Source organism: Nothobranchius furzeri, chromosome 2 (assembly GCF_043380555.1).
Source record: "Nothobranchius furzeri strain GRZ-AD chromosome 2, NfurGRZ-RIMD1, whole genome shotgun sequence".
NCBI lineage: Eukaryota > Metazoa > Chordata > Actinopteri > Cyprinodontiformes > Nothobranchiidae > Nothobranchius > Nothobranchius furzeri.
In genome coordinates, this window is record NC_091742.1 from 6,908,373 (window position 1) to 6,927,051 (window position 18,679).

Below are 18,679 nucleotides of genomic sequence, written 5' to 3' on the forward strand. Positions count from 1 at the left end.
ACAAGTTTTAAGAATGTTTATTTTTTCTCACCTACAAAACCAGGAAGCAAGAGGCCCTCTCTGTTCTATATATGTTAGCCTCTCATACTGATACATCACTCCTTCAGGCACAAATTCTTTAACACAAAAAGCTGATCCTAATTAAAAGTTTTCTGAGTGTTTTGCTGCATTTTCACACATAAAATGTAAGAAGACCAGTTCTGCAGGACAGGCTTTTAAGGAAACATTAGTCAGATGTAAGTGGCTGATTTAAGTTTATCAAGATCTGGCGTTCTTATTCTGAAGATCATGTAGGTCTTTCACTTACATTGGTTAGATAGTTTTGTCTGGGAATGAAATCGATGCAGTAAAATTCTATTAACCTGTTAAAGTACATATTATGTTTTCTCTTCCAGGAGCTCATCACTCGTGGGAGGGGCCACAGGGGTGAGGTCAGACTCACCTCGACCTAAAGCTCTAATTCCAGAGCTTGTTACAAATGAAAAGCAAAATGTCTTTCTGTGTATTTTCTGCATTTATCAGAGTTCATTTAATGATTATTTGTATTTTTCCACAAAGTTCTTGTGTTTTTAACCTGAAAAAAAAGACTATGTTCACTTTCTTTGTGGAACTTTAAAATCCTGAATCAGGATATTAAAAGTTCTTAATCAAACTACAAATATCGGCACTAAGATCTTTCTACTTGTCTTTGATTAAAAAAATCAAAAGAAGACTTTTCTTGCATTTTGAAGACATTATTTGCTTATTTAAAATTGCTTTTAGTTAGAAGTCCTCAACTGGCCCTTGGAAATCTGAGCACACCTAGTACAGACGGCCCCAGGAACAAACACATGACAGAAGGACATCATTCTTTTATAAAATGCAATAAATAAAAGAAAGATCTGCAAAACATGAAGATAAAGCATTCTTCTCCATGGTTAGTTCTAACAGGAGATTCATTCACTCGCTGACGTCGTTAGGTCTGTTTTAGGGGGGCTTCAGCCCCCCTAAAATAACCACAAGCCCCCCTATCTTTTTGAGTTTTTTAGGGCTGGGACTTTAACGCGTTATTATGATTAATTACAAAAAAACGACACGTTAAAAAAATTTCACAGCTTGCATTTCGAGCACGACGGAACCTTTGTCATTGCACGACTTCCTCGTAGACAGAATATCACTGACGCACACAACAATGCACAGTGCTAATGGCTACTAAAACGAAATAAAAACGGAAAGAGGTTGCCTTGCTTGGACTGATGCAGGATTTAGGAAACACGTCCGCCTCTTTTCTTAACTTGAAAAAAAAACCTTCCAGACAACAACGGAGTCCGTGTCGCGGACATTTTTCAGAGATCGTTACTGCTTCGGCTGCCCGATGGCACAGGAAACTTTACAAAAGTTGCGGTAAGCTATATTTTTAACATTTACGTAACATCTGTGCAGCGCTGAAAGCACCAGACAGAATAATTCTGTGCCCTAACAGTAGTTTATGAAAGTAGTCAGACAAACGAGAGGCACCTGGCTGCCACTGGGAGAACGCTCCGTGTTCTCACTACTCTGTAAACAATCACAGGCAACGTGAAAGTTAAAGTTGAAAACAGAAGTTTAAGTTAAAACAGAAACACTAAAACTTTTCTGATGATTCGGGGAGTTATACGTTTCTGAGACGAGTCTCTGTCTAAACATCATCACATGCATTACTATCATTAAGCAGTGAGGTGTGTTGAAGCTGTCATCAGCTAAGGGGCGGATGCTTACGTGTATCAGGGGCAGCGAGGAATGAGAAAGTTGTGATCAGGCTGGAGATCACACCAGATTCGCTGCTGCAGGTGTGAATCTGCGGGTCTGCAGCATCCCCGTATTAACGTGACATCAGGACTTCCCATGTGAGGAAGGTCCGCTCACCTGTTCGTCACATCATTATTTCCTCGCCATGATCTTTTATCATCCCATCAACCTCCAGTCATCCAACTGAAACCAGTTAGTGTTCCTGATCATTCTCAGAATATGCCACGCCTGCTCTGGTGTTAAAAGTTAGTACATTTAAGTCCTAGTCAGGGGTGTCAAACATGTGGCCCGCGGGCCGGATGCGGAGATGGTTGTGTAAACTTGATTTTCCTACTTTACAATGTAGAGTGAAAATAAACTTATCTTTGTGAGCAAGTTTTCTCTGTAATGAGTATAACTAAAACAAAGCTGCGCTCAGGGCTCACACAAGAACTTGAATCACATCCTGAAGTTGGCCGCCACTCAGGATGTGACTTCTGATATTGATGTGCTGGTGAAAGCTAAAAGATGTTAAGTAAAATGAGTCAAATATACTTTAAGTGCTGCATGAAACTGATCTAGCCATGTGATCTGTAAGCTCTTTGAATCGCTAAGGAATGTTTTTTATTTTTATTTATTTTTCAATTTTCAAGTACACTTCAGGTGTTGTACTTGTACTATTTTGGATACATTGTCCTCAGGCTCCAACTTTGTTTTATATTGATTGTATTAAAACAAAGAAAACAATCTGAAGTTGTTTTTAATTTACAGGTCCAGCCAACTTGGGACTAGATTTCCCTCAATGTGGCCCCCTGAGCGAAAATGAGTTTGACACCCCAGTCCTAGATCATATTTGTGCCTGTTCTACTGTCATTTTGAAGGATTATTATTTATGTGTTTTTACTACATTATGAGTAGAAATGCTAATAAAAACTCCCAATTATACAAACAAGTAAAACTGGAAAAATTAGAATCTGGTGCATAGTCAAATTTATTTCAGTAATTCAACTAGACAGAGAGACTATTTAAAGGCTCAGGAACCCTTTGCTGGCGTTTTCTATTTGTAATTACAAATTTTAGTTGATTTGGGACTTGTTTCATATCACACAGTGACATTTGATTGATTAAAATGCATTTTTTTATTAAAAGCTTTAGTTTTACAGTAATAACTGTCTAATGTTTAATTCTCTGTCTCATAATTTTAATTAAGTTTTGCTTTGAGAGCACATTTTCCTGAACGATTAAAATGCAATTAAGTTAGATTAATTAATTACAAAGCCTCTAATTGATTAGATTAAAATTTTTAATCAAGTCCCAGCCCTATTTTTTATATATACTGTTATTTTGTCTTGTAATTGTTAATTGCACACTCCTTTATTCCATATCATAGCAGTGTTATTCATATATTAAAACTGTCAACTGCACACTCATTTGGCAGAATAAAAGTTTGACAATTATTCATTTGTTCTTTGTCATATTTCAGTAACATTTATAATAAAGCAAGTTGTAATTAAACAAATTAAACAAATGACTGCAACATTTCCCCATGTTAAGTGCAGTAGACTGAAATGAATAGCTTTATTTGGAAATATAACGTATCTAATTTTTAACGGACTTATATAAAATCTTTCTTCAACATAGACCCCACTAATGAACTGATTAAGTGTTATTTTTTTATAAAAAGAAGAGAGAAAATGCACAAAGGTAGGAAAGGAAAAGAAAGTGATAAAAATAGGTTTTGTTAAATGTTCTTCAGATAATGAATTAATTGACAAAGTTTTTGCAGGGTCTGAAAAAAATGTTCAAGGTCAAGCTCCTGGGGCTAAGCCCCCCCCCCCCCCCCCCATATCTCAATCCTAGTGACATCCATGCATTCACTCATAAGGAAGGTGGACATGGACGTCTGAAGTACCACTGTAGTCCCTGCAGCGGCCACTTATCTACAGGTATTGTAGCTGAAATATAACAGAAGATACTGAGATCTGAGGTAGTGTAGAAGATCAATTATAGAAGGTTTTGATATTTATATTTGCAACAGAAATTATACAACTTGTCAAAGAAACTAAGTATGGTTCATTTCTGTTTCTAATGTGCTACTCTTAAAAATTTTTGACTAGCTCAAAGATTTTTTGTCTTGTCCTTTCAGCTGAAAGGTGCCCGTAAACGATACCTGCCTGAATGTCCAAAAGTCTATCACAAATACTTCTTCAGTGCTTCTTTGTTAGGTTCTTCAAAGGCACCCAGTCATCGTTCCATCTGCTTCAGCTTCATCAAGATGCTGAGGTTTACCGTGGACCAGTTATTTTATATTGCATGTCTAAAATCAAATCAAATCAAATCACTTTTATTGTCACGTCTATTAACATTTAGATTAACATGTTAGATTCTATTAACAGATTTATTGGCTTGGATGAGGGCTGCACATTGGTGCAGTGCTTAGTGCTGTTGCCTTGCAGCAAGAAGGTCCTGGGTTCAACTCCCAACCTGGGGTCTTTCTGCATGGAGTTAGCATGTTCTCCCTGTGCATGCGTGGGTTCTCTACTTACTCCCACAGTCCATAAACATGACCGTCAGGTTGATTGTTTTCTCTAAATTGTCCCTAGATGTGTGTGTGTGTGTGTGTGTGCGTGTGTGTGTGTGTGTGTGTGTGTGTGTGTGTGTGTGTGTGTGTGTGTGTGTGCGCACTATGTCTTCTCCATCCCCAGTGAGTCGTGGAGGAGGGCTGCTTATACCGAGCGAGGATCCTCTGGAGGTTCCTTCCTGTTAAAAGAGTTTTCCTCTCCGCTGTCGCTAAATGCTTGCTTAGTATGCGAATTGCTGTAAAGTCACTCACACTAGTCAGTGACTTGATGCAATTTGCTGGGTTTCTTATTAGGAAACATTAGCCACGTTTACATGCGCATATTTAATCGGATTGAATGCCCATTCAGATTGAAAATTCTGCATGTAAACATGTCAATCAGAATATTCTGATCCGATTCGGCCCGATCGGATTGAAATTTCAATCCGATTGAGAGAGGTGGTTTATTCCGTTCTTCATTCCGATTGACGTGCATGTGCACAGCCATTCGGATTGTTGGGGTAAAACAATGCCCACTGCGCATGTGTGCAACAGCCAGCGGGCCTCTCCGCTGTCATTTGGACTGCCTGACTTCAAAAATGACGGTGTAATTAACAAGCGGCGGCTTTTAAATCCGACAACAAGCCGTCCCGTTTCAGTAATATTTAATTCAGAACTTGCATTTTGTGGAAGTAAAATAAAAATCTGATTATTGCACAAATTATTCGACAAAGATGTTCAAATCTTTACTGGAAATACGCAGGTTTATCGTGGGGGTTGCAGCGCACGGATCCCCGTTTCTGTCAGCTTTGAACACAGCAGCTTCTGCAGCAGGTGATGGAGACACGCTTGTAAAGAACACAGGATAATCTGGGTTTTACAGACCTGATTGGAGGCTGATGTTGGGTAGGAAAACGTCCTCGGTTAAATACTCTGGACGACAGTAAAGTCCGTGTTCGTTAAAAGCACGTAAACGCAGATGACCTGAGATGCGGTTCGTTAATGATGAACACAGGCTTCTAAACTTTCTGAACATCTTCTGTTATTTTGTTTGAACAGATTTTTCTCAACAGTTTCAGCTGATCGTCACATGTTATTAATAATAAGCCACAACAGAGCTCAGTAATAAAACATGAGGCTAACCCCCCCCCCCCCCCCCCCCCCCCCCCCGCTCTGTGCCGCAGCGCAGCGCAACAGCTGTCAATTCAGACCTGCGGACCAGCTGATCAAGAGGCAGACATAACCCTCCCTTATTTTAATCAACAATAAAATGCAGCAAAGCATATATCTGCAGTTATTCACTGAAGAAAACGTAACTTCTATGAGCTAAATAAAAATATTAAATTGAATAAATGGATCAGGAAAGCAGGAAGAATAGTTATTTCTGTTTTTACATTTTTCTTTTCGTTTCATGGCGTTTGTTTACAATTTTTCTTTCGTGAAAGGCAACTCTGCGCATGCTCAACCTATTTAATCGGATTAAATGCTTGGTGCATATGTACGCACGGCATGATCGGATCATTTAAGTTCGTGTCCATGTGAACAGAGATTCGGAAATTCCGATCAACCAAGATTTCAATCGGATTGAGGAAATTAGGCACATGAAAACGCAGCTAGTCTTCTGACTGGCTTAATGAACTGACCTGTATTGGAATCTTTACCATGTGAAGTGCCTTGAGACGACTCTTGTCGTGATTTGGCGCTATATAAATAAACTTGAATTGAATTGAATCATGCAGTTGTATGTACACTGAACAAAAATATCAACGCAACACTTTTGTTTTTGCTCCCATTTTACATGAGATGGACTTAAAGATCTAAAATTCATTCCAGATACACAATATTACCATTTCTCTCAAACATTGTTCACAAGTCAGTCTAAATGTGTGATAATGAGCACTTCTGCTTTGCTGAGATAATCGATCCCACCTCACAGGTGTGCCACATCAGGATGCTGATCTGACATCATGAGTAGTGCACAGGTGTGCCTTATAGTGCCCACAATAAAAGACCACCCTGGAATGTGCAGATTTGTCTCACAGCAAAATGCCACAGATGCAACAAGCATTGAGAGAGTGTGCAATTGGCATGCTGGCAGCAGGAATGTCAACCAGATCTGTTGCTCGTGCATTGAATGTTCATTTCTCCTCCATAAGCTGTCTCTAAAGGCATTTCAGAGAATATGGCAGTACATCCAACCGGCCTCACAACCGCAGACGATGTGTAACCACACCAGCCCAGGACCTCCACATCCAGCAGGTTCACCTCCAAGATCATCTGAGACCAGCCACTCAGACAGCTGCTGAAACAGTTGGTTTGCATAACCAAACAATTTCTGCACAAACAGTCAGAAACCGTCTCAGGGAAGCTCAACTGCATGCTCGTCGTCCTCAACGGGGTCTTGACCTGACTCCAGCTCGTCGCCGTAACAGACTTGAGTGGGCAAATGCTCACATTCGATGGCGTCTGGCACGTTGGAGAGTTTATATGCTTTTATATTTTTGTTCAGTATATTTTTGCGTGTCCCCTTTTTTCTCTTTCTGCAGGTCTAGTTGCAGATTCTTTTAAATCTTTTGTCTTTTATTTTTATGACCTTTATGACACAATGACTTATTCAAATGTAGTGCAGACATTTAACTTGAAGAGGATGCTACACCGAGTTTATTGCAGAGTATTTATATTTTAAATAAGATGCATAAAAATGTCAAAATAATGGCTACATGTGTCTACAGCACTATTAGATGTTTATAAAGTTTATCAGCTAAAAAGCCTATTTGGCTTCAAGGATTTCCTTTATATTTTTGGAAATAAAAAAAATTCTACTTTTTTGTTGAAATTAAAGAGTAAAGCAACATTTGATGAACCCATTTTTCTGAATATATCTGGTTAAAAGTAAATTGGTGGCTTACATTTAATGTTTCACAGGGAAAAAAAAGTCCAAAACTGTTTGCTTTTGTTAATCATTTTTATTGCTGTAGATATTTTTTTTCACAGTTGAAAAAAATATAGAGATCACCCACAGACTTTTCACCAGTTAGTAAAAGGGCCCCAGTAACACGTGACAAAAACTTGCTAAAGTGACAGAAAAAAGAACAAAAATCTGCTTAAAATCCCATTTTTCATTTCTCTCAGGTCATTTTCAGTCGTGGATTCAGTTAACATGAAAAAAACATGGACATCCAAAGCGAACCTTGTAGTCGCTGCATTGTTGACCAGATGGCTGATCTGCATTGAGGCAAATGAAGCCTAGAATAGTATTATAGCTGAAAGATAACAGAGAGTACTTAGTTAGTTTGTATTATAGTTATAAAGCAATCAAAATGTTTGTTATTATGCAAAGAAAGTTGGGAAAATAGTTTTTCTTGATTATTTGATACAATAATAAACTAAAAACAGAGTCAAGAACATTAAATTTTCTAACCTATAAACTAATATTCTGGATATTCAAAGGAGACTCACGCATAGAAATTCTGCCCTGTGCTTTCAGCTGGGATGTTTCCGATGACAGTGACGGCCTGAATGTCCAAAGGTCTGGGACAAATCTGTCCAGGGTATGCCAGCCTCAGGTTCCTCAGATCCTCCCAGTCACCTGTTCCACCTGGATTGTCCCGATCGTACCAACTAGTCCAGCACAGTCTCTCAATGATGGGATCCGCTGACGGTGCCACTTCAGGAGCAAAGGACATTTATTATAAAAAGACGTCTTAAATATGCGACTAATATTTACTCGTATGTTAAAGTTAAATTGTCTTACTTCCGATACTTGGTTTCATACAGGCTAGAAAAAAAAACAATGATACCAGTTAGTGGTGTAATGTCCAGAAATTGTCAATTTTCACCTACATATTTGGCACTGGCCATCAGCAGACCTAATTATATCCTTTTATTTGTTTGTGAATGATTGTAATATTTAGAAAACTGTCTGAACTCACCAAGCAGCAAAACTGCAAGAACAGTGAGACTCATCTGTAAAAAAAGACATAGTTGTTTAAAAAGTAACATTTTTAAAGGGAAGTTGTGCAATGTCCAAAGTTCTCTTGACTGTCTTTTCCTTTGATCTAAAACACAACAAATAACATCTTACCAGCTTGGTCATGACTTCAGAACTCAGATGTCTGTTTTCCCAGCTGCAAAACAAAATAAAGACATTTAAATGTTTTGTTTTCAAGCTTAATATTTATTTGAATGTGAGTTTTACCAACAAGCAATAAAAATTCTATTTTCTGTTAGAAGTTTAAGAATGTTTTGTTTTCTTACCTGTAAAAACCAGGAGGAACTTAGCAAGAGAACCTCTCTGTTCCACAGGATGGTTGTGTGTACCTCAGCCTTTTTATACTAACATCCCTGCCTGTGGCACCAATTCTTTAACACAAATATGTGGCTCCTGATTGATTATTTTCTAAGAAGTTAGCTGCATTTTTAAACATGAAAGGGAGAGAGACCAGTTCTGCAGGACAGACTCCCAAAAAGTCTGGTTTTAAATGCACATAAACAAGCTGGCTAGGCTACTCTTTCTTTGTGTTTTGACTCAAGCACATGATGCTAAGCATGCTCCAACATGACAAAAATTACTTCTGTCAAAGAGGATAGATGAAGACAAAAAGACAAACACACTTTAAACTTTTGTATGCATTAGTTTAGGCTGGTGCATAAATGCATAAAGAGTAGTTTCCATGCAGGGATATGCATGCAGTTATGGCATTCACTTCTTCTTCTTCTTCTTCGATTATTTAGCTTTTTATTGTTTTTTTTTTTTTTTGTGAAAGACTCAGCAGCTGACCTATAATAGCAGTAAGTTGTGTATGCGTACCTATAGCTTTTTATAGTAACACCCTGATCATGGCTGCAGAAATCAGATGCTGGTTTTCACCACTGCAAAAAAATATACTGACCTTTTTTTCACAATAAATATATCTTTCAATGCAATTTTTTTTTTAAAAACTGATGATTTTTTTTTCTTTTAGTAGTTTTAAGAGTGTTTTTTTTTCTTACCTGCAAAACCAGGTAGCAAGAGACCCTCTCTGTTCCATATGTGTAATGGTGGGTGAAAGTTTTCTGACCCACATGAAAGAATCACACACGGGAAAACAGGTAAGATTTTACAAAACGTTTATTTCTCTAAAGGAACTTAAAAAGGGAAACTTAGGATGCTGTTCCAAAACGAGAAAGGATGAAAGTCCGGGTCTAAAACAGAAGAACGAATGGGGTGAGAACCAGGTGATAAATGGAAAATTGAGTAATCTTACGGTGGAAGGACAGAGGACAGGTTGGAAGGGGCAAGGCTGGTGAGGTCCGGTCTGAGATGGATCAAGCTGAGGTGACTGGGTCGTAGTTGAGGAAGATTCAGGGCAAGTGGACGGTGGAGAGTGGGCAGCCAGGGGAGGTGAGCGACGTAGAGATAGACACACTTCCGGCAGGCTGGGATCGAGACTAGAATCCAGGATGGTTACTCTTTGGCAGGGGTGGCGTTAGGCCCGGCTACTTGGGCTCAAGCCCCGAATGTTTTATGAACAGCCCCAGATCTAAATCGTGGAAGTAACATGCAGTATCAAAGTCCAGCAGAGAGGGAGCAGCTGGCAGTAGTTTGTATACAGCCTGCCTGAGCCTCCACCACTGAAGAAGAAGCCCTTCAGCAGCCGGCTTCTTCTACACTCTGCCTGAAACGCATGTGTGACGTTTTTTTAGACCAAAAGTACAACGACAGAACCCCAGCTTTGATGAGACTGGTGTTGACTCAGGTTTGTGAGTCTTATTTGAAAATATTTGTTGTGCTGCTGCTGGTTTGCCTAAAGTTAGCTTACTATCAGGTAAAGTGGTTGGAGAAAGAAAGGGAATATTTACTATCATCTCACACTAAACACTAACAGGAACAATACTCTGCCCTGAATATGCTTAATATGTAGCTTCAGATTAAAAATTATGTGGTACAAGACAAATATATATGATGTTGACTAGTGTGTGTCACGTGTGTGTAAAATTCTTTTTTTCTTTTAGAAGTTTTAAGAATGTTTATTTTTTCTTACCTACAAAACCAGGTAGCAAGAGGCCCTCTCTGTTCCATATGTTAGTTATGCATGCCTCAGCCTTTCATACTGATACATCACTCCTTCAGGCACAAATTCTTTAACACAAAAAGCTGATCCTAATTAAAAGTTTTCTGAGTGTTTTGCTGCATTTTCAAACATAAAATGTAAGAAGACCAGTTCTGAAGGACAGGCTTTTAAGGAAAAATTAGTCAGATGTTAGTGGCTGATTTAAGTTTATCAAGATTTGGCGTTCTTATTCTGAGGATCATGTAGGTCTTTCATTTACATTGGCTAGAAAGTTTTGTCTGGGAATGAAATGGATACAGTAAAGATCGAAAAAACTGTTAAAGTACATATTATGCTTCCTTTTCCAGGAGCTCATCACTCGTGGGAGGGGCCAAAGCGGTGAGGTTGGACTCACCTCTACCTAAAGCTCTAATTCCGGAGCCAGTTTTCCCGAGAGAAGTTGGACATTCTTCCACTTTCAAGTTGCTGCCCACTGAGAGGCACTGAGCAGGGGTGGGTATGCTTGTTGCACCCCCATCTTGATGCCTGTACATAGGAGTTTACCCCTGTGAAAGACAGGTTAGCCTCCCTCTGCCCACATGAGGTGAGATGGGGTCTTACTGAGCTTGTGCACCAACTGCAGGTCAGATTATCCACCCGTTTTGGAGTTCTCAGAGGGTGTGCTGGAGACCATAACTTCAAACATGTCCCAGAGGATGTGGGGGACATTGAGTCAGAGTGGGCCATGTTCTGCACCTCCATTGTTGAGGTGGCTGACCAGAGCTGTGGTGTCTGCCATGGCTGCAACCCTCAGACTCGCTGGTGGACACTGAGGGCGAAGGTATGTCCCAAGGGCGTAGGAACCGGGGGGGACGGGTGGGACGTGTCCCCTTCAATATTGGACAAACGCGCATTTGTCAATTCAATTCAATTCAATTTTATTTATATAGCGCCAAATCACGACGAGTCGTCTCAAGGCACTTCACATAATAAACATTCTAATTCAGGTCAGTTCATTAAGCCAATCAGAAATAATGTTTTCTATATAAGGAATCCAGCAAATTGCATCAAGTCACTGACTAATGTCAGTGACTTTACAGCAATCCTCATACTAAGCAAGCATAAAGCGACAGTGGAGAGGAAAACTCCCTTTTAACAGGAAGAAACCTCCAGAGAATCCTGGCTCAGTATAAGCAGCCATCCTCCACGACTCACTGGGGACCGAGAAGACAGAGCAGGCACACACACACACACACACACACACACACACACACACACACACACACACACACACACACACACACACACACACACAAAGACAAGTAATGTGTCTATAGTTATATTGTGATTTCTTAGTAAATATTCTATTTGGTGAGAGATAAACTTTATTATATTTATCCTAGTGGATCTATAATTAAACGGGTAAACTAGTAGTAGCACATCCAACGTCAAGGAAAGCAAAAAGTTATTATCAGGAGAGGGAGAATGTTTAAGTGGTTAGCAGCAGTGTGCTAGACGATGGGCCCTTCATGAGGCCACCGCAGCTCAGCAGAACATCATTGTAGCTTCTTCTGGGGAGAAAAACACTTAGAGAGAAAATAAAGTTAACAGCTGACATAGCAGAAAATAATACAGTTAAAGAGCAGATTGTAGAAGAAAGGAGTAGAGTGTGAAAAGTGTTCAGTGTGTCCTCCAGCAGTCTCAGCCTATAACAGCACAACTACAGAGATTACTCTGGATAACCTAGCCTTTATAGATGGAGACATGTTGGAGCCAGGGCAAGGGAGAGCCGCCTTCACTGACTGCACACTCCACCTCCCTCTACTCCCCCACTTGTCCAGATCTAGGCTAACATCAGATTTTAACCATAGGCCCCATCAAATAAAAATGTTTTAAGCCTAGTCTTAAAAGTAGACAAGGTGTCTGCCTCATGGATTAAGGCTGGGAGCTGGTTCCACTGGAGAGGAGCCTGATAACTAAAAGATCTGCCTCCCATCCTAATTTTAGATATTCTGGGAACCACCACTAAACCTGCAGTCTGAGAGCTAAGTGCTCGGTTAGGAACGTATGGAACAATCAGATCACTGATGTATGATGGAGCTTGATTATTAAGAGCTTTATATGCAAGAAGGAGGATCTTAAAATCTATTCTGAATTTAACAGGCAGCCAGTGTAGGGAAGCTAAGACAGGAGAGATATGATCTCTCTTTTTAATTCTCATCAGAACTCTAGCTGCAGCATTTTGGACAAGCAGAAGACTTTTAACTACATTCTGTGGACTTTCTGAGAGTAATAAATTACAGTAATCCAGCCTTGATGTAATAAATGCATGAACTAGTTTTTCAGCATCACTTCTGGAAAGGATGCTTCTAATCTTAACAACATTCCGAAGGTGGAAAAAGGAGATCCTACAAACCTGTTTAACTTGGGATTTGAATGACATGTCCTGGTCAAAGATAACACCAAGGCTCCTTACTTTGTTCTCGGAGATTAATGTAATGCCATTCAGGTAAGGTGATTGACTAAGCAATTTCCTTATCTGGATTTCTGGTCCAAAGATGAGAACTTCCGTCTTGTCTTGATTTAAAAGCAAAAAGTTTAGAGTCATCCAATTTTTTATGCCCTCGAGACAAGCCTGTAATCTACCTAACCGATTAGGTTCATCAGGGTTAATGGATAAATATAACTGAGTATCGTCAGCATAACAGTGAAAGTTTACCCCGTGCTGTCTAATGATTTTACCAATTGGGAGCATATATATAGTAAAAAAAAAATGGTCCAAGCACTGAACCCTGTGGTACTCCACAAGTATCCTTGGAGTATAAAGACGATTTGTCATGTACATTTACAAAATGAAATCTATCAGACAGGTAGGATTTAAACCAGCCTAGTGCTGTTCCTTTGATCCCTACAACATGTTCAAGTCTTTCTATAAGAACATTGTGATCTATTGTGTCAAAGGCAGCACTGAGATTTAACAAGACTAGAACAGACCCAAGATTCTTATCTGAGACCATGATAATATCATTTGTAACTTTCACTAATGCAGTTTCAGTGCTGTGATACTCTCTAAAACCAGACTGAAATTCCTCAAACAGATAATTAGTGTTTAAATGCTCACATACTTGGATGGCCACTATTTTCTCCAGGACTTTGGATAAAAATGGAAGGTTAGATGTTGGTCTATAATTGGGTCATCTGGATCCAGAGAAGGCTTCTTAAGTGAAGGTTTGATTACAGCAACCTTAAAATCATGTGGTACATATCAATTTACTAAGGATAGATTGATTATATCTAGAATGGGGGCAGTAACCAAAGGAAATGTATCTTTAAATAGTTTGGTTGGGATTGGATCTAAAATGCAAGTTGAAGGTTTAGATAAAGCTAATATTTTTGATAACTCTGAAAGCTCAACTGGATCAAAACGGATCAAACACAGATGAGGTTCTACAGTTACCTCTGATGCTGCCTCACTTACTGAGGAAGAAGAAATCGCATTAGGGAGGATGCTAAAGATTTTCTTTCTAATAGAATTAATTTTACTTGTGAAAAATCCCATAAAGTCATTACAGCTGAGGGCTAAGGTGTAACTGCTCATGAAGGATATTTTGTTTTTTGTGGAATAAAACGTCATGCTCCAACTGATGTTCAACTGGTTCTTTATCTTCTTGTTACCAGCAAACACCGTGAAAAACTACGGTGAAATGAACAACAATAAACACAAATATTAATTTTAGAAACATAAACTTATAACTCAGATATTAATGCAATACAGATAAATATACAAACACACCGTGTGCGCCTCTCCACTTAATATTCACAAGCAATTTCAGTCCATGTCCACTTTTCTTTATCCGATGTGAGCTTCTTCTGGTCGCTTCTCCGTGCTTGTGTCAGTTAATCATTCGCTCCGCTCGCGCGCACCTTCCAGTGTCAAATTTCAATCCAGCCAGCAGGTGGCGTCAAATCAACAAAGAAATTAAATTAAATATTTCCACAGTTAAATCAAACAAATGACAATGAATAACCACATTTAACTGCGACAGCTACACTGCCACCAAAATTACAATGATTGAAATTCACTACACATTAAAGAACTTTAAATCTTGTAATTTTCAATAAAATAACTATCAACTATAAACCTTTGTTATGAAACACACAGAAATCAGTAACTTGATAAACTCAAATATCACATTTTAATGTTGTATCAAATTTTGTACTTTACTGTAGTTTAGGACTCACTTTTAACCAAAACCACTAGTTTTTGAACAGGTCTCTCCAGAAAAGATAGTTGTCTCAGACGTTCACCTTTGTTCCCTAAATCTCTTTGACCTACTTGGATCTTAACCTTTCTCACTAAACCATCATCGTCTTCACTGGCTTCAACTACCTTTGCCAATTTCCATTCATTTCTTGGAATGTTGTCTTCCTTTAATATCACTACATCTCCAACTTGAACATTTCTTTTGGGGTTGTGCCATTGTTGCCTCAAACTAATGGTAGTCAAGTATCCTTTGCGCCACCTGCTCCAAAACAGTTCCGTTAAATATTGCACTCTCCGCCACCTTTTTCTGGCATATAAATCTTCACTGACAAATCTACCAGGAGGCGGAAGTGGTACTGATTCTTTCATAGTGAGCAAATGGTTAGGCGTCAAAGGCTCAGCACTCTTGGGATCATTCATTGTGTTAGTAGTGAGTGGACGCTGGTTCAAAATTGACATGGCCTCATAGAAAAAAGTTCTCAAGGAGGTGTCATCTAATCTTCCTGTGGCTTGTGCTAGGACAGAGCTCATGACGTTCCTAACTGTCCGGATCTGGCGCTCCCAAACGCCTCCCCTGTGACTAGCTTCGGGAACATTCATCAGAAAATCACATTGGTTTTTAGCAAGATAAGTAGAAATCCTCTCGTTGTCTAACTCCAACAGACACTTTTTGAACTCGTTCTTTCCCCCTACAAAATTGGTACCTTGGTCAGAATGAATTTGTCTCACTGTGCCCCTGATAGCTATGAAGCATCTTAAAGCATTTATAAATGCGTCAGTGGAGAGATCCTCCAAAATCTCAATGTGTACAGCTCTAGAACTTAAACAAGTAAACATCAAGCCATATCTCTTACACTCTTTTCGACCCTGTTTCGTATAGAAGGGGCCAAACACATCAAGTCCAGTGTAGGTGAAAGGTGGTGAAGGATTTACTCTGTCACATGGTAAATCAGCCATGCGTTGTTCTTCAGTTGGTCCACGCACCTTTCTACAAATGATGCATTCTTTAATGAGCTTGGCCACTACCTTACTAGCACCTATGATCCAATAACCATTTGCTCTAAGTTCGTTCAGAGTTTGGCCTCTGCCTTGGTGCTGTGTTTTCTTGTGGTAGTGGTCAAGAACAAGCTGAGTGACAATGCCTTCTTTAGGAAGGATTACTGGATGTTTCAGTTCAAATGATGCTGAGGACTTTCTCAACCGTCCTCCTACTCTAAGCAAGTTGTCTACAAGGATAGGATCCAGTTGATACATCTTATGGGCTTTTGGTAGTTTAGCTGTTTTTTGACTAAACCATCTGAGTTCCTCTTCAAAAGCTTCCTTCTGTGCTAGCTGGAAGAGTACAGAAGCAGCCATTTGTCTTTCTTTCACACTGATGGCTCCTGATTTGTCTCTTTTTGCAAGTCTTTTAATCCTTGCCACCACATTAAGTGCTGTGATCCAATCAGAGCATTTCATGAACCTCTCAAGAAACCTGTCTTGCTCAATAGCATCTGTTTTAAGAACTTTTACCTCTGGGTCACCAACAAGAAGTTCTGGAGATTGTTGGTTTGTGATAATTTCTCTTTCCCAAAGGAATTTAGGTCCAGTGAGCCAGTTTGAGTTTATTAGCTCTGCCACCTTGAGGCCTCTAGATGCGTGGTCAGCTGGATTTTGATCAGCTTTAATGTAAAACCATTGGTTTGGGTCTGTAATGTCTCTTATTTTTTGAACTCGATTTGCAACAAACACATGAAAGCGACGAGCATCGTTTTTTATGTACCCAAGAGTCACTTGAGAATCTGTCCAGAAAAACTCCTCGTCGATTTTCCGCTCAAGCTCTGCTCTAAGAAAGTTACTAACAAAAGCAGAAACTGCAGCTGCAGTGAGCTCGAGGCGCGGGATTGTGACTATTTTTATAGGTGCCACTCTGGCTTTACCCATAACTAGAGCACAATGCACTTGTTCATCTGTAACAAACCTAATGTATGAGCATTGTCCATAGCCACTGCTGCTAGCATCAGAAAAATGATGCAGCTCAACCTTTTTGATTTTGCCTAGGTTCTCAGGAAAGAGGCATCTAGGTATTTCGACCTTTCGAAGATTTTCCAAGTCACAGAGCCAAGCTTTCCACTTGGTTTCCAGTGCGGAAGGAACAGGTTCATCCCATCCAACTCCACTTTTGCACATTTCCTGGAGTACTTGTTTTCCTATCAAAGTGTAGGGTGAAAGAAATCCTAACGGGTCATACACACTTGCTACTGTTGCTAGAATTCCTCGGCGTGTGGCTGGCCTTTCTTTGAGGGCTCCACTGAATGTGAACACATCGGCTTCCACATTCCATTTTACTCCCAGCACACTTTTCATTGGAACTTCAGAGTAGTTCATGTTTACATCCGTAGTGTTGCCAGCTCGTTCAGTTTCAGGAATAACACTCATGACCTCTTTGTTGTTGCACACAAATTTGTGCAAACGCAACTTCCCTTTAACACAGAGTTTGAGTGCTTCACAGACTAGCTGCTTGGCTTTCTTATCTGTTTCAACACTGAGAAGCCCATCATCCACATAAAAGTTTTTGTGAATGAAACTGGCTGCCAGTGGGTAGTCCTTTTCGTTTCTTCTGGCAAGATGTTTCATGCCAAAGTTAGCACATCCAGGCGATGACGCTGCACCAAACACATGCACTCGCATGTGATATTCCTTTGGCTCAGTATTTGTATTTCCATCCTTCCACCACAAAAACCTTAAGAAATCTCGATCCTCTGGATTAACATGGAAGCGGTGAAACATTTTCTCCACATCGCACATTATTGCGATTCTGTTCTCTCGGAATCTGCACAATATTCCTGCCAGAGTATTGATCAAGTCTGGGCCTGTAAGTAAGTGGTCATTTAAAGAGGTTTCTTCATGTTTAGCAGAGCATTCAAAAACAACTCTAATTTTTTCTGGCTTTCTGGGGTGATACACACCGTGGTGTGGAATGTACCATGTGTTACCATCCTGTGGTGTTTCTTCTGCTTCCTCTGCATCACCATCTTTAAACACATTATTCATGAACTTTATGTAATCTTCTTTGTACTTGGGGTTCTTGTCCATTTTCATTTTCAAATATTTCAGACGAACTGTTGCAAGCTGCTTGTTATTTGGAAGCTGTGGACGTTCTTTAAAAGGTAAAGGCATTTCTAAATGACCTTGCTCATTGTAGTGAATGTTTTCATTTAGCATCTCTAAAAACTTAATGTCCTCTTGAGATATGTTCCCTTCTTTGGGGTTAGTGTCCAGAAAATCAGCTTCAAGTGCTTTAATCACAGATGCAGGTGTAATAGATGGCAATTCCTTTACTATTACACGATGGCAGGTCCCAGTTGCGCCCACTGAACCTGTCCATGGCTTAATGGGTCCCACAATGCTCCATCCCAAGTCTGTTTTAACTGCATAGGGATCATAATCCTCTCCGGGTATGACCTTCCTTGGTTTTAGAGCTCTTGTACAGTCATAACCAATGAGGAGAGCTACAGGACAGTCCAAGAGATCTGGCATTTCATTTGCAATGCTGAGTAGGTGGGACCATTTTTTTTGCAGTCTCTCGAGTTGGAATACTGTTTTTCTCAAGTGGAATGTATTCTCGAGTATATGTAGGTGGCAATTCAATATACTCTTGTGAGTGGTACCCTCTAACTCTCAGTCCTTCCACTCTTTGACTAGGCACAATAGAACACCTGTCAGTTATGGTTGTCAGCTTTAATTTAACGGGTCCTGTTCTTGCTTGTAATTTTTCACAAACATTTTGATCAATAAATGTATTGCTGCTTTGGGTGTCTAGCAAAGCATAAACCAATGTCTCTGGTCTATTTGTTGAAGAAGAAAGCCAAACTGGGACAATCATTGAAGTGCAATCACTGTTGTCCAATTTCACACTGCATGATACAGTGGCTGCATTTTCCTCTTTCGGTAACATCTCAGGCTTATCTGGTTGTGGATGATCTTCATGAAGAGGAGAAGGGTGCTTCTGCTTACAAACATTACATGTTACTCTTTGTTGACAGTTCTTGGATATGTGACCAACACGAAGACAACCAAAGCACATATTGTTGTCGA

The 18,679-nt window shown here is 39.7% G+C and overlaps 2 protein-coding genes and 1 long non-coding RNA gene across 3 annotated transcripts in view; 1 reads left to right on the forward strand and 2 right to left on the reverse strand.

Annotated features, from left to right (window-relative positions):
- The window catches only part of LOC139062506 (uncharacterized), a 265,098-nt gene that overhangs the window by 149,657 nt on the left and 96,762 nt on the right, over positions 1–18,679 (forward strand). The window lies entirely within an intron of this gene.
- LOC129165272 (cartilage intermediate layer protein 2-like) lies at positions 7,253–8,629 on the reverse strand. The gene is made up of 6 exons (XM_054747994.2): positions 8,564–8,629; positions 8,391–8,433; positions 8,239–8,272; positions 8,061–8,084; positions 7,766–7,973; positions 7,253–7,569 (listed from the first exon to the last, which is right to left on the reverse strand). Exons 2-6 carry the CDS (start codon positions 8,400–8,402, stop codon positions 7,458–7,460), a joined length of 390 nt encoding a protein of 129 aa, XP_054603969.1. The 5' UTR covers positions 8,403–8,433; positions 8,564–8,629; the 3' UTR covers positions 7,253–7,457.
- LOC107382152 (uncharacterized) lies at positions 13,977–18,121 on the reverse strand. Its single transcript, XM_070543490.1, has 2 exons — positions 14,132–18,121; positions 13,977–14,032 (listed from the first exon to the last, which is right to left on the reverse strand). The coding sequence occupies exon 1, from the start codon at positions 18,119–18,121 to the stop codon at positions 14,570–14,572; it is 3,552 nt and encodes a 1,183-aa protein (XP_070399591.1). The 3' UTR covers positions 13,977–14,032; positions 14,132–14,569.